The following is a 14,604-nucleotide window of genomic DNA, read 5'->3' on the forward strand; positions in this document are numbered from 1 at the left end:
GCCGGGCCTGGGGGGCCGAGGTGCACACGCCTGAACATGCAGGCGCCACTCAGCGCTGAGCCTCGTGCCCACCTGGAGAACTGGGCGGCGATGAGCGTCCCCTTGTGTGGGAGTTGGAATTCAGAGAGCTGATGTCACCAGAGCACTTGGAGCCATGCCCCCACCTGACATCAGTGCAGTGTGGGGCTTGGGGGGCGCTGTCGTCGTCTGCTGCCCTGGTGCCTGCTCCGCAGCTGGGGTGCTGGGCCGCCTGCCCCCATCGGCCTCATTGTCCAGGGGCGTGCAGTTCATCTTGGCGGCTGCTGGTGGTACATTCTGACCTTGGTATTCACCGTGACCCCTGCGGCCCTGAGGGGGACAGGGTGGCCACAGGGCAGTATGTGTGTTTGCAGGCCAGCAGCCAGCGAGGACGAACTCGCCATGCTGAAGGCCCGGCGGTCACGGGTGGCCCAGGTGAAGAGGGCCTGGGCGGGGCAGGGAGCCTCCCTGAAGCTCGGTGACCTCATGGTGCTGCTGGGTGGGTATCTGCCACAGGGGCATGATACCGGGTGTGAGGTCCCCTGGTCCGGGGTGGGGCTTGTGAGTGAGCACACCCCTCATCCCCAGGTGCCGTGGGAGCCTGCGAGTACGCCGGCTGCTTGCCCCAGTTCTGTGAGGCCAACGGGCTGCGGTACAAGGCCATGCTGGAGATCCGGCGCCTGCGGGGCCAGCTGACCACTGCAGGTACAGCCCGTGGCCTTCAGTGCACCTGCCACCCCTGGCCTCGGCTCTTGCAGCATTTGAACTTTTCAGAAAAGATGGCGGTCTTGCCAGCTCACCCACCAGGCCCCCAGTCTTTGTGTGGGCTCCCTGTGCCACAGTGTGTGGTGACCCAGCAGCTTCCTTCTGGGCCATCTGTTCCTTGATGATGCCCCGTCCCTATTTTTTGCCCTGGTGGGCCTCTCTGACCTCCCTGGTGTCCCCCAGGACCCTAGGCCTTCACACCTGAGCTAGCAACACAAATGACCTCCTGCCAGCAACACCTGGGGGCTGGCAGGGAGAGGAATGTCCCCTCCCAGCGACACACGTTCGGGGGCCAGCGTGGACACAGGCAGCCCGTGCCTTTCCCTGAGGAGGACGGGGAGTGCTTGTTTAGTGGAAAGCAGGTTACAAGGTTTGGTGCCAGAATCAGTGGCTTTTCCAGCTGATGTTTCCTGAGCACCAGGTGCATCATGGGGTCCTGTCACCGCACTTTGTCTGTCCCCTTACCCAGCCCCGTACCCAGTGTGTCAGCCTAAAACTGCAGGAGCCCCCTGCACACTGATGGCAGCTTGGCCTTGCCAGTCATGTCCCTAGGCCACTCTCCAGGGTGGAGAGGAAGGCCAGCGAGGTTCTGCCTGCCGCCCTGCCCCTAGACGGCACCCCCAGGAAGCCACCGGCACCCCTGGGCGCCCTCCACCCCCACCCCATCCCCGGTCTTCATCACGTGGACTAGCACAGGGTCTCAGGCTACCTGGGGCCTTGGGGACGGCTGTCTCCACGGGACACTCTGCCACTCACAGGAGCCCGTCCTAGCCTAAGGAAGGAGGGCGTGGGAGGGTCTCAGGGCCAGGCCAGGTGCCCAGCTGCCATTCCGAGCTGTGGAGCCTTCTGAAGGTCAGGGTTGAACGACCCCAGTCCCACCACTGCCCTCACTTTGCTCTCTGCCCAGTCAATGCCGTGTGCCCTGAGGCTGGGCTCTTCGTGGATCCAAAGATGCAGCCACCCACCGAGAGCCAGGTGACCTACCTGCGACAGATGGTGACGGCCGGCCTGGGCGACCATCTGGCCCGCAGGGTGCAGAGCGAGGAGCTGCTGGATGAGAAGTGGAGGAACGCCTACAAGGTGGGCCAGCCTGAGCCGGGCAGGGCTTCTGGTCCTCATGGGCCGTCCAGCCTGGCCTGGCCTGCCCTGCCTGGCCAGGCACACAGGCCCCGCCCCTCCCTCAGCGTGGGCTCCGACTGGATTTGCCACTACCACATTTCATGTCAGTGGGGGACGTGATCTGGCCTTTGTGGCTGGCTCTGTCACCCAGCATCCCGTTTTTAGGTCCGTCCACATAGTCCGTGGCTCTGTCCTGTGTGTGCTAGGCGTAGTGCTGGTGTGGGTCCACCTGGCCGTCCTTCATGGGGGCTCCTGCTTTGGCCGGGAGTGTGTGGTTGGGTTCTGTGGGTCAAAGGCAGCTGGTTACTGGCGCTTGGGTCTCCATTCCTTGAACGCTGTCATTCCCCTCTGCAGACCCCTCTCCTGGATGACCCCATCTTCATCCACCCCAGCTCCGTCCTTTTCAGAGAGCTCCCAGAGTTCGTGGTCTACCAGGAAATCGTGGAGACCACCAAGATGTACATGAAAGGTGCTGTGCCTGTGGCCAACCCCTGTGGCCAGCCTTCCCTGCCCTGAGGGGTGCTGTGGGCTGTGGCCTGGGACCCCTGTAGCGAGGGCATTGAGCTTTGGTGACGCTGGCCTCTGCCCGGCCCCAGGTGTCTGCACCGTGGAGGTCCAGTGGATTCCAGCCCTGCTGCCCTCCTACTGCCAATTTGACAAGCCCCTGGAGGAGCCAGCCCCCACCTACTGCCCCGAGCAGGGACGGGTGCTTTGTCACCGGACCAGCGTGTTCTGTGAGTCCACTAGCTTCCTGGGGGCTCGGCTCCACCCTGCAGCCTGAGTCCTGGGACCCATGGTCACGGCCGGCCTGGGTGCAGTTCTGAGGGCTTCACCTGGGGCCTCCTGTCCCCATGGTCGGGTCCAAGGACTCACCTGCAGCTTGGGAGGGCAGCCGCTGGAGGGTCCCTCACTCACCTGCTGTCCCTCCAGATCGCGTCAGCTGGCCACTCCCTGCCGTCCAGGTGGACTATCCAGAGGGCCTCGACCGCTACAAGCACTTTGCGCGGTTTCTGCTGGAAGGGCAGGTGGGCTGCCCGCGACTCCCGTGATCTCTCCTCTCAGGCGGCCTAGGGCGGGCCGGGCTCACCTCCTGTGGTCTCCTTAGGTCTTCTGCAAGCTGGCTTCCTACCAGGGCTGCCTGCTGTCCAGCCCGAGCACCATGCTGAAGACCTGGGCCAGGTATGGACTTCTGGTGCCTGGTGACAGCCATGTGCCCTCCCGAGGGCGGCCGTGACAGGCTGCTATACACTGGGGGTCTGCAAACATCAGTGGCTTCCTCGGTGCTGGAGGCCCTAGGTGTCCTCAGGATGTGGCCGGGCCTCGCCCCTCCAGCCCCTCTGGCCGCTGGCGTCCCTGGCCTATGGCAGCATCAGCCCATCTCCACAGCCTCTTCCTCCGCACTCTGTCCACTCCTGTGTGGACGCAGTCACTGCATTTGGGGCCACCCTAACACAGTCCACCCTCATCTCAAATAACTGTACACTCCACGGTTCTGGTAGGGCATGAATTTGGGCAGGAGATCACTGGTCAGCCCACTGCAGCATAGGCAGTTGGGGACAGGAAGCATCCTCCCCCCTGGGCCCACCAGTCGCAGACCCCACACCTCCCCACGTCTCCCCTACCCACTGCCCACCTTCTGCTCACAGGCTGCAGCCCCGCACGGAGAGTCTGCTGAGGGCCCTGGTTGCCGAGAAGGCCGACTGCAGGGATGCCCTGCTTGCCGCCTGGAAGAAAGACCCCAAATGTGAGTCGGGCCACGGCGGGAGGAGGCTTCAGTGCTTTATGCAGGGGGGACCTGACCCTGCAGTGGATGGCGGTGTCCCCAGTTCATGAGTCCTGGACACGACCACACTGACCCTGTCCTCTCTCCGTCTGTAGACCTACTGGCTGAGTACTGTGAGTGGCTCCCGCAAGCCATGCACGCCAGCGTCGAGAAGGCCTGGCCCCCCACCTCTGACCGCTGACTGGACACTTGGCTGCAGGACTGGACTGGAGACTGAAGGGGGACTGAAGGGGCTGGCAGCACCCAGCCCCCTGGCCTGCTTCCTTTTTCATAACTATTTATTATAAGGTGGACAATTGTTGGACCTCCCATCTGGTCCTGTGTTAGACGTGTTCTATGGGCTACATTAGCCCCCGTGGAACTCAGGACTGGGGGCACCTGCTGGCCCTCCCCAGAGCTGTGGAGCCCCTCCCTGTGGCAGAAGGAGCCCCCGGGGCTGCCCAGCCCTGAGCCTGGTCTCCGAGCTATCCCACGTGGCAGGCCCACCTCACAGCTCCGCTCTCACCTGAGGGCCTCCCTGTGAAAGGCTGGCCACAGGGACTGAGCCTCCGTCCCCCTGACGGTTGGCCACGCTGCCTTCCCCTCTGTCCTGCCCTTTCCTCTAAGGCTAAGATGGAAGGTGGAGCAGGAGGCACCAGGCATCAGGGGCATCTCCAGCCTGCATGTCCTGTGGGGTGAGGACCAGTGTCTCCTGAGCTGAGATGGTGGAGCCTGGCCCTGCTGCCTGAGTCCCCAGCATGGCCTGGCCCCCAGCATGGCCTCCCTCCCTGCAGCCTCACCTCCCACTGCTCTCAAAGCCCCCTTCTGGAGCCAGGCCCTGCTCTTCCCCTCACCAGCTTCCTGGGCAGCATCACCAGCCTGAGGAGCGTCACCAGCCCAGCACAAGGAGGAGGACCTGGGTTCCTTGCCATGCACAGACCTGGGCTGCGATGGCAGCTTCTCTGGAAGCCCTAGTATGGCTGCTGGCAGCGCCAGGAGGGAAGCAGGTGCCCCATCTCAGCCACCCTCATGGGGACCATGCAGCCACCACAGTCCCCCCTGTCACCAGCAGCCACCCTAAGGAACCGCAATTCCAAATACACAGTTCTATTTTTAAGGTACAGCTGAGCACAGTGGTGCACACAATCCTAGTGACCAGGCAGGGGGTCACCAGTCCCAGGTAACTCTGAGCCGCTGAAGGCAAGGCCCTGCTCAAAAGGACAAGCAGGAGAGGCGGGGTGTGGCTCAGTGGTGGAACACCTCAGGGTCACCCCAGAACTGCTGGTCTGTCACCCACTAGCCTAAAAGGGCTGGGACGTGGCTCAGTGTGGAGCACCCTCAGTTATAGCCCAGCACCAAAGGGAAACGTCATCTTGGTGGGTGTGGTGGTGCTCATCTGTCATCCCAGCCACTCCAGAAGCTGAGGCAGGGGGTCTGAAGGTCAAGACCAGCCTGGGCAACTCAGGGAGACCCCGTTTCCAGAAGGGCTGAGAGCTGGAGGTGGGGCACACACCTGCAACCCCAGCAGCTCAGGAGGCTGAGGCAGGAGAATCTTAAATTCAAAGCTAGTCTCAGCAACTTAGCAAGACCCTGTCTGAAAAAGGGCTGGGGACGTGGCACCCTAGGTTCAATCCCCAGAACTAAAGAAAAAGCGGGGGGGGGGGTGAGCGTGGAGCTTAGAAGTGGGGCGCCCTGGTGCCCCACTCCAGCCCCTAGCACTGGGGAAGCGCTTTTATTGTAATAAATACACGACACTATCTTTGGGGCTTTGTTGTGTTTTTTATTACTGGGGACTGAACCCTGGGGCATCTTACCACTGAGCCACACCCATCTGCCTCTCAGACCAGTGCAGGCAGCCGCTCGTGGGAATTTGTAGGGACACAAAATACAACAGACACAACTTACCTTCACACAAGCTTCAGGATGGCTTCCCCCGGCTCAGCCTCAGGCTTCCCAAAAGGGAAAGCAAGAAAGGCGTGAGAGGCTGACGAGAGAGGGACACACACTTGGAAGTGAGCTTTTATTTAGGGGGACACTGTTCTTAGAAAGTTCTATCCAATGGGCTGGGGATGTGGCTCAAGTAGTAGTGTGCTTGCCTGGCATGCGTGGGGCGCTGGGTTCGATCCTCAGCACCACATAAGAATAAAGATGTCTACCAAAAACTAAATTTTTTTTAAAAAAGAAAAAGTTCTATTCAAGAAGGGGCAGGTGGGTGTAACTCAGCCCTAGGGGTGCACCCGCCAAGAAGCCCTCCTTGCTGTCTGAACGGTCAGCACCCAAACCCCAGCAAATGCAGAGGTTGGCCAGAGCCGATGCGTCAGGCTGGAAGGCTCCCCGCACCCACCCTTTTTTTATTTTTTATTTTGAGGACATGGCCTCCACTGCTGAGACTGGCCTCTCACCTGTGGTGCCTCTGCCTCAGCCTCCCAAGTCTGGGATGACCAGTGGGAGCCACAGAGCCTGGCAGTATCCCACCACCTAACTGGTTCAGTTCGGGGGCACTGGGTGCCGCCAGGTTTTCCGTGTGAGGCGTCCCCAAGGCTTACATAGGAGGCAGTGTAAGAAGTTCCCAGGTGGAGTAGGTGGCCCCACCTGTCAGCAGGATAGCGACTGGACTAACTAAGGATAGTGGTAACTAGAGGCAGGCAGGAGGGGCCGAGGGGCTGGGCCCCCTGGCGGGGGCATGCTGTGGAGTTGTATTTTGCCCCTGTCAACGGCTTGCTCTGCTTCCTGGTGCCATGTCCTGAGCCGCTCTCCACCATGGCCTCCTGCCGCACTCGGTCCAGAGCTGGGGACCCGCTGTCTGTGGATCAGGACCTGCAGCTGAGCCCCAGGAAACTTCTCTGTTGCTGTCAGCCTTCTGGTCAACCGTCACCACCACCCGCGTGCCTCACACCCTCCTGTTCAGCAGCGTGACACGCCCGTCCCTCCCCTAACCCTTCCTCCATGTGGACCTGCGTGCTCCACAGTCCCCACCTTTTCATTATTGTGAATAAAGCTGCTTTTCTCATTTTTAAACTGGGTTCCTTGTCTCCTTGTTGAGCTGTGAGAGGACTGGGCAGGGGACCTGGCTCAGTGCCCAGCACCCCAGGTTCGGTGCCCAGTGCCGGGGCAGTGTGCAGAACAAGTCCCTGTTCCTGGTCAGGTGAATGGTGTGCAGGGGTCACCCACCCTTTTGCTCTCTTGATAGCGTCCTTTGAAGGACAAGTAATTAATGTGAGGGGGACGAGGCTCAGGGCTCGCACATGCTGAGCAGCCCTCCTGGGTGCCCCTCTCCACACACCACCCAGGGGCACCCTAAACCTGCCCCGTGCCCTGCTCTCTCCCCGGTGGCTCTCCAAGCCCCTGTCTACAGTTGAGCTGACCCATCGGCAGAATGGCCCTGCGGGCAGCTCCACCCCACTGTGCTGTTTTTCGCTGGTTCCTCCTGCTACCATGAGTGGTCTGAGCTGGGCATCCTCGCAGGCACCGCTCCACTCCTGTGCGTGTGCCCACCAGGCGGGCAGAGGTGGACATGGGAGGTCCCATGGCCTTGGGAGGGGCTGAGCGCTGGCCTCCATGCACAGCCCTGGCTGGCTCTACTCCACTGCGAAACAGCCTCATGGTGCGGGGAGGACGGTGGGGACTCCCTCCAGAGGGGCCTGGAGGCTATGCAGGTGCCCCACTCCCAGGGCATCGCCCCCACACCCCAGCCACCCTGCCCTCCTCCCTTCTCTCAGTAGCCTGTGGGCGCTGTTCCCTCCCCTGGGACACCCTGAACCTCCTTCCTGCCCCCTGGCCTGGTTTGTCACAGAAGTCCAGCCCTCTGAGCCATCCAAGGGCCGTCCACCGCAGCAGCAGGACCAGGGAGAACAGACCCTCTGCCCTGCTCTCCATCTGCATCCCCGCAAGAGTGGCACAAAGGTTAAGAGGAGGATTGCGAGGAGTGTTTGTAAAAGTCCAGGGAGGCTCTTAAACAGAGGGACACCCCCGGAGCTGCAAGGAAAGGGGAGCCATGGGGCTCTGGAAATTCCAAGTTGACATAGAGAGCGACTTATTTGGAAAATGAAAGAATACACAGGAAAACTGCTGCGAAACATGACAGACAGCCTGACATGCAGGATGAGCCCTGGGCAACTGGGAGAGACAACGGGTGAAGACTCTGATGAGGAGAGTTGCAGAAAATCCCCACCGGGCAGCCGGAATGGTCCCGCCAGGGCTGAGGGGCACTGCCCACGGTCCCAGCGGCTGCAGAGGCTGAGTTGGGAGGACAGCCTGGGTGGCACAGGGAGACTCTGCCTCAAATTAAAACAGCCAGGTGCGGTGGGGCACACCTGTAATCCCAGCAGCTGAGGAAGCTGAGGCAGGAGGATCACAAGCCATCCCAGGGCCGTCCACCCTCAACAGCAAGACCAGGGAGAGCAGGCCGTCTGCACTGGGCCCAGTAGGTGACTTTTTGTTGTTCCTGCTTCCAGCGCTGGGGTGGAACCCAGGGCCTAGCTCGCACCAGGCAGACACTCTGCTGAACCTCACCCCCAGCACCCCACCATCCGTGACCTTCTGAAGGTTGAAAACCGCACCCTTATCGCTCACAGCTGAGCACTCGGCCAGGTGGCGGGCCACGAGGGTTGGCTAGGCCTGTGCAGACCTCAATGATGTCACTCCTGTCCCTATTCTCCACACCTTAATCACCCTGTTGCTTTGTCCCACAATATCCCCAAACCCTGTCCTGGGGCGGCATTTTGAGAGTTGGTCCCCCAGCTCCGCTTGGGAATAAGCTCCTTTTTCCTTTTGCAAACCTTTCTCAGCCATGGGCGCACCAAGTGGTCCGCAGACATTCACGAAGATGCCTGCCCTCTCAGCAGGTGGGGAAGGGACACAATGTCAATAATGCAGTGACACTTTGTTCCCAGCATATATTGAAAAAATTAAGAAGGCAACACCCATTGCTGGCTGGAAGCTGGGCAGAGAGCACGTCCACCATCCCTAGTAAAGAGGCCAGGCGCTGCCCGTAGGGGAAGAATCAAGTAAAATTTCCAATACAAGTATTTTTAAATACAAGCATCTTTGTCCCTGGGCCCTGTGATGCTGTGGCAGGAGTCCATCCCGCAGAGCGGCACAGGACCAATGGGCAAGGACAACAGTGTACCCTGCGACCATAATGCTTCAGACTCAAGTGAACCTGAATGACCAAGGAGTGGCCCATAAAGTGTTGTGCCCCGATTAGGGACGTGCGCAACTCCCTCGGCTCCCCAGCTGCACTGTGCCCGGCTGGAGAAGCCTCCACTGACTCCTTCTGGGCCTGGGCTGGCGCCTGGCTGGACTTCCCGGGGTCCCTCCCACCTGCCAGGGTACAGTCTCTACCCGGCCACCAGAGGGAGCTGTTTAAAACTAAATGTGATCCGGTCATGCTCAGCACTGGGCCTTGCAGTGTCCTCCACAGCAGGCCCCACCTGCTCCTGCCTTCATCTCCCTGCCCTCCCAGCTTATCCCCAAGGAGCCTGGAGACCAAGTGCAGGGTTGCTGTGTGCACTCACCACAGAGCAGCCCCTGCTCCAACCCCAGGGCCTTTGCACTTGCGGTTTCCTCCGAGGCTCCGACATCCCCCTAGTTCCCACCTCATCACTCCGTTGCCCACTATTGGTACCCTGGTCTGGTGCGTGAATCCCGAAAAGGCTGAGACGCCTGGCCCGGTCAATCCAGGCAGGGAGTCCAGGGAACCTGGCACTATCCTTAGGCACACAGAAGGTTGCTCAGTGTTGCACACTCCCTGGCCTGAGGGGCTCAGAAACACCGGAGGCAACCTCTGTACAAATGCAGAGCTCTGCCGCCTGCTGGGTGACTTGGGGGACCAAGCGCCAGTTCAACCAGGCCGGCTGCAGGGACTTTCCGGAGGGGGTGCCTGGGTCCCCTAAACAGACGTGTGATTCAAAGAATGAGGCAAAATACGAATGGAGATGCCGGGGATTGAACCCGGGGCCTCATACATGCAAAGCATACGCTCTACCACTGAGCTACACCCCCGCCAGGGAAGGCTGCGCGCGGGAGCCTAATAGGCAGCGGCCNTTCGATTCCCCGACGGGGAGGCTGCCTGAGGCTTTTGCATTTTGAGATGCAGGTAGGCAGGACTCGGTGTCACCCTTCTTTGCACCCATGACCGGGTGAACGCGGGCCCTGCCGTTGGATTCCCTGCTCCGCGGGCCCCACCCAGTGGGGACCTGTCGTTCAGATAATGTGCATCCACCTAGACCCGCTCGCGAGCTCCCAACCGCATGCCTCCACTGAGGTTTTACAAGCCAAAGGCAAGTTTCCATTAAGGGAAAGGGCAGTAACAAGCCTCTACTGGTCCCCAAGTCGCCTTGCAGTCCTGTTCAATCACGCCTGCCCCACATCTCAGGTGGAGAAACCTCTGTTTCCTTTTACACTAAAATCACCCATGTAGACTCATATCTAACATTTGCAAAAAAGTAACTTCCAAGTGGATTGAATCAAACGAGATTCAACTGGAGGGAAAGTACAGTCCGGCTCACCAGCTCACAAGGAACCCAGCTTCCCAGCACAGAAGCAGAAAGGGGGTTGGTTTGCTTTATTTTCAAGGGTCTTAAGGCGCATTGTTTGCAATTCTAGAAGGGGCAGCAATCTGGACCCTAAATGGTTCAGAATGGTAAATGCTGTGTCTTTTTTTTTTTTTTTCTTTCTTTCTTGTTGTCTTTGTTTTTTGGTAGCTATACCCTTGTACTAGTTTGGTCTATGTAGAAAATAATGTAGGTAAAAAATAAATTTCCTACAGTGATTAAAAACAGACTGTAGGCAAAAGACTCTAAGGACTAATATCTTTGTTACAGACACCATTTATTCAAAATAAAAAGAAGGAAAGAAAAGACAAATAATTTATTCAAATCATTAAGAAAAATCCTAAAATACCCGTAGACCAAGAGTCAACAGGCAATGAACGCACAAAAGAGGAAAAACGAGTTGCTGATAACACTGACGGGAAAGCTGGCTCCTACAAATATTTAAAACACATGGAAGGCGGGCTGGTGGCCACCTGTGATCCTAGTGGCTTGGGAGGCTGAGGTAGGAAGATTGCAGCTTCAGCAATTTAGCAAGACTCTGTCTCTAAGGAAAATATAAAAAGGTCTGGAGATGGGGCTCAGTGGTTAAGTGCCCCCCAAGTTTGCCTGGTATCATAAAAAAAGGAAGTAAAATCATCAGTTCACACTTTCAGCCCTTGCTGTAAATAACTTTTTTTTTTTTTTTTTTTTTTAGCTATGACTGAAATCCTGTGTCAAAAAGGGGACTGGTGGTTTCCAGGGCCAGGGACAGAAATGAGGAGGCCCAGCCAGGAAATGTTGGAGCTGGATGGGGGTGCCGGTGGCACCACACGGAGGATGTACCCAGTGCTCCTGCTTCTTTTCCCTTGGCGAGGCTGAGTCCCGTGAGCCACACCTCAGGACAAAAATGACTTGTTAATCAAGACTTGTTTGGGGAAGAAAGGAGTGAAAGCCAGGATCAATAGCTCAGCGCCCTTCTGAGGGCGCTTCCAGGTACCCCACACTCTGGCCCCACAACCCCGCGTATGGAATTGAGCTTTTAGTGCTAAGATCTTAATACAAAAGGGAAAACCTGAGCACAAGGGCACAGCGCTACAGGCTGGAAAACGGTGGAATTAACTCCTACGTATCAGGTGATGATGGGCCCAGGCCCTTGAAGTTAAGATGTTTTCTTTCAAAACACACATCTTTATTTCGTTGGGGTCTGTTTGGGGGAGACAAGTTTTGTCTTCTTTTTTTGGGAACTGGTAATAGAACCCAGGGCAGGTGCATATTCAAGGCAAGTGTTTTGCCACCGAGCTACATCCCAGACCCAGTCCCGAGAACATACTAGGCAAATGTTCCGCTGTTTCTTTTTTTATTTTTTTAAATTCTATTTATTTATTTGTTTGTTTGTTTGTTTTTGTGCTTGTAGATGGACAGCATGTGTTTATTTATTTTTATGTGGTGCTGAGGATCCAACCCAGGGCCTCACATGTGCTAGGTAAGCGCTCTACCACCCAGCCACAATCTCAGCCCCGGTTTTATTTTTACTTTCTTTGACACAAGGTCTCACTAAATTGCCCAGATTGGCCTTGAACTTGGGATCCTCTTGCCTCAGCCTCCTAAACATCTGGGATCATGATGTGTGTGCCTCTGTGCCCAGCCCAAGTTAATTGTTTTGATAATCATTTTTCCTAACACAGAGGATTTTATTGGGAACTAGTGTGTTTTATGGGATGAAGAAAACTTTTCTGAAGTTCAGTAATTGCTTTCATTTTATTTATTGAAAAATTAATGTTGCTACTTTTAGTTAAAAACATAGAACATGATCAAATTTTAACAAAGACGATCTGTCTGTCTCTTTCCATGTGGCTTTTGATGAACGCGTATCCACAGGAGTAAGGCCTAGAGGGATGTTCAACTAACCACCCTTGAGGGCTGCTTCCTGTAGCAGGACATGGGTACTTCCTGGCCCAGAGTGTCAGTTTTCTGATTGTGGTCTGATCAGTTTTCTGCTTCTTGATAGTAATCATGTTTTGATTTTAAAAATCAAATCATAAAAATTAAATAATAGGGTTGGGGTTGTGTCTAAATGATAATGCGCTCGCCTAGCATGCCTGAGGCACTAGGTTCAATCCTCAGCACCACATAAGAATAAAATAAAAGATATTATGTCCACCTAAAAAACTAAAAAATAAATGTTAAATAAATAAATAAATAAATAAAATACTGGGCACAGTGGCCCACTCCTCTAATTCCAGCGGCTCAGGAGGCTGAAACTGGAGGATTGCAAGTTCAAAGCCAGCCTCAACAAAAGCAAGGCACTAAGCAACTCAGTAAGACCCTGTCTCTAAATAAAATATAAAATAGGGCTGGGGATGGGGCTTAGTGGTCGAATGCCCCAGAGTTCAATCCCTGGTACCCAACAACAAGTACAAATTTAAATAATGTGATGGCATTGGAGGGTGTTGAATAGGGGCCCCCAGTGTGGCCTTATTTGGAAGAAGGGTTTCTAAGATGTCATTTAGGGGAGGATCTTGAGATTGTTAGCACATGGAAAGTGCTCCTGCAGATCATTCTGGGTTGGGGCAGGTCCTAAATGCCCTTAGGAGAGGCAGGAAAAGAGAAAGCAGAGAAATAGAGAGGAGAGCTATGGGAAGAAGGACGCCAAGGGTGGACCCGTGTCCACAGGCTGAGGTCCGCCTAGGACTGCCTGCCCACCTCTGCCAGAACCTGGGGAGAGGCCTGAAGCCGATTCTCCCTCAAAGCTTCTAGAAGAAAGCTGCCAGCACCTTGCCTTTAGATTTCTGTCCTCCAGAACTGTACAAGAATAAATCCCCATTGCTTTCTGCCACCCGGGTGGAGTTATTTGTTACTGCCACCTAACCCACTTATGTCACAAGTATTGAGGGCCTTCTGTGTGCTGAGCTTTGAGTTGGTGGATTGTTAAGTGAGAAAAACAGGGGATGGGTTGGATGTGAATTGCTAGCCTGGCTGTTTGGAGCTGGATCTGGCAAGACCTGACACCCATATCAGAAATGAAAACATTGAGCTGAATGCCCAGCCAAGGCCATCTGCAAGGCCTCTTCTAGAGACTCTTCAGATGGGGACACCAGAGCACAGGGCCTCCTATTTCTCCCAAATCATTTCCAGGATGATTCCTCTGAAAGCACAAATCTTCCCCTCTCCAGGAAAATCCTGCGTGTGGATGGGCGGGTGTCCTGCAGCCTGGGTGAGTCAGTCTTGAAAAAAATAGCAGAGACGGGGCTTAAAGAACATACACACATTTCCCCACAGCTCTGGGGCTGCCAGCGGCTCGGGCTTCTTCTCACCTTCTCTCCTTGGCCTGCCACCGGCCACCTTCTCTCTGCTATTTCCCTGCAGGTGAATCCATCCTAATCTCCCTTCTTGTGAAGACACTGGCCATCTTGGATTAGGGCCCACCCTCAGGTGCTGCCTGAAGTAGTGGGTTCTTTAAAGGTCCTGCCACCAACTGCACTGTCACATGCTGAGGAACCAGGGTTAGGCCTTCGACATATGAATTGTGGGGGGACATCATTCAGCCCATAACACTGGATTTGGGGACTCACAGAGGACTGTTGGCTTCAAGATGTGCAGGAAAATGGCTGTGTCTGAGTTTCCATTTGGAAATTGAAGGGGTGTCTCAAAAGGCAACGTGTTTGTGACTGAAGTCTTGACAGCTTTGCTGCCCCAGGGCCTCCTGTTCCTGGTCAGGGCCGGCCATTCCCAGCAGCCCCCCAGCCCGGGTGTCATTCTCTCTGACTCTTCCTGAACCCCGTCTCCATCCCCACGAGTTCCCAGCTCCTCCCTGGCCTGGGACACCCCTGCTCTGGCTGTACCACGGCCTCAGCCTCCTCGCTGGTGTCCCTGCAGCCACCCTGGTGGCTCCTGTCCATTCTCCAAACTGCAACCAGAAAAACACCCAGACTTAAGTGTCCCCCACTCCAGTGGCTTTCCAACCAGCACCCAGAGGAAAATCCAGCCCGTGTTCCCAGGCCTTGCAGGTGAGTGGGATGCGGCCTCTGCCCCACTGGGCCTCGACTTCTCCACTGTGACCACTCTCCTGTTCCTGCCAAGGCTACGCCTTTCCAGTCTCGGGAGCCCAGCTGTCCCCCTGCCCGGGATGCTCATCCCCAGGGTCCAGCATGCCCGGCTCCTCCTCCTCGGCCTCTGCTGTCCCCTTCTCCTGCCCCCGCCCCAACGTCTAGCACCAGGATTAGTCTTCCTTCTCGGCAGGCACTGCCCACTGGACAGCTGCTGCCTGTTTGCTGGTGGAGCAAACGCACGTCCAGTAGGTGCCCAGCAAACGCTTGCTGAGTGACTGAAACGGGGAAGGGGCTCCCGCGGCGAGGGGCGGCCGCCCGGGCCCAGGCTGGACGCCCACCTGTGGCCCTGCTCCCGCCC

At 56.7% G+C, this 14,604-nt stretch overlaps 1 protein-coding gene and 1 non-coding gene across 2 annotated transcripts in view; one reads left to right on the forward strand and one right to left on the reverse strand.

Annotated features, from left to right (window-relative positions):
- Dhx37 (DEAH-box helicase 37) overlaps positions 1-5,421 on the forward strand; it is a 47,041-nt gene extending 41,620 nt beyond the window's left edge. The window contains exons 22-30 of the mRNA XM_015502368.2: positions 393-517; positions 607-723; positions 1,691-1,863; positions 2,257-2,371; positions 2,499-2,636; positions 2,833-2,927; positions 3,008-3,081; positions 3,549-3,646; positions 3,781-5,421. Of these exons, the coding sequence (XP_015357854.2) occupies positions 393-517; positions 607-723; positions 1,691-1,863; positions 2,257-2,371; positions 2,499-2,636; positions 2,833-2,927; positions 3,008-3,081; positions 3,549-3,646; positions 3,781-3,866 (1,021 nt within the window). The 3' untranslated portion in view covers positions 3,867-5,421. The remainder of the gene's footprint in view (positions 1-392; positions 518-606; positions 724-1,690; positions 1,864-2,256; positions 2,372-2,498; positions 2,637-2,832; positions 2,928-3,007; positions 3,082-3,548; positions 3,647-3,780) is intronic.
- A 4,174-nt stretch (positions 5,422-9,595) lies between these two features.
- Trnaa-ugc lies at positions 9,596-9,667 on the reverse strand. The gene has a single exon. It is a non-coding gene; the product is annotated as a tRNA-Ala (tRNA).
- Positions 9,668-14,604: the final 4,937 nt, after the last annotated feature.

The sequence above is a fragment of the Marmota marmota genome, unplaced genomic scaffold, assembly GCF_001458135.2.
Source record: "Marmota marmota marmota unplaced genomic scaffold, marMar, whole genome shotgun sequence".
NCBI lineage: Eukaryota > Metazoa > Chordata > Mammalia > Rodentia > Sciuridae > Marmota > Marmota marmota.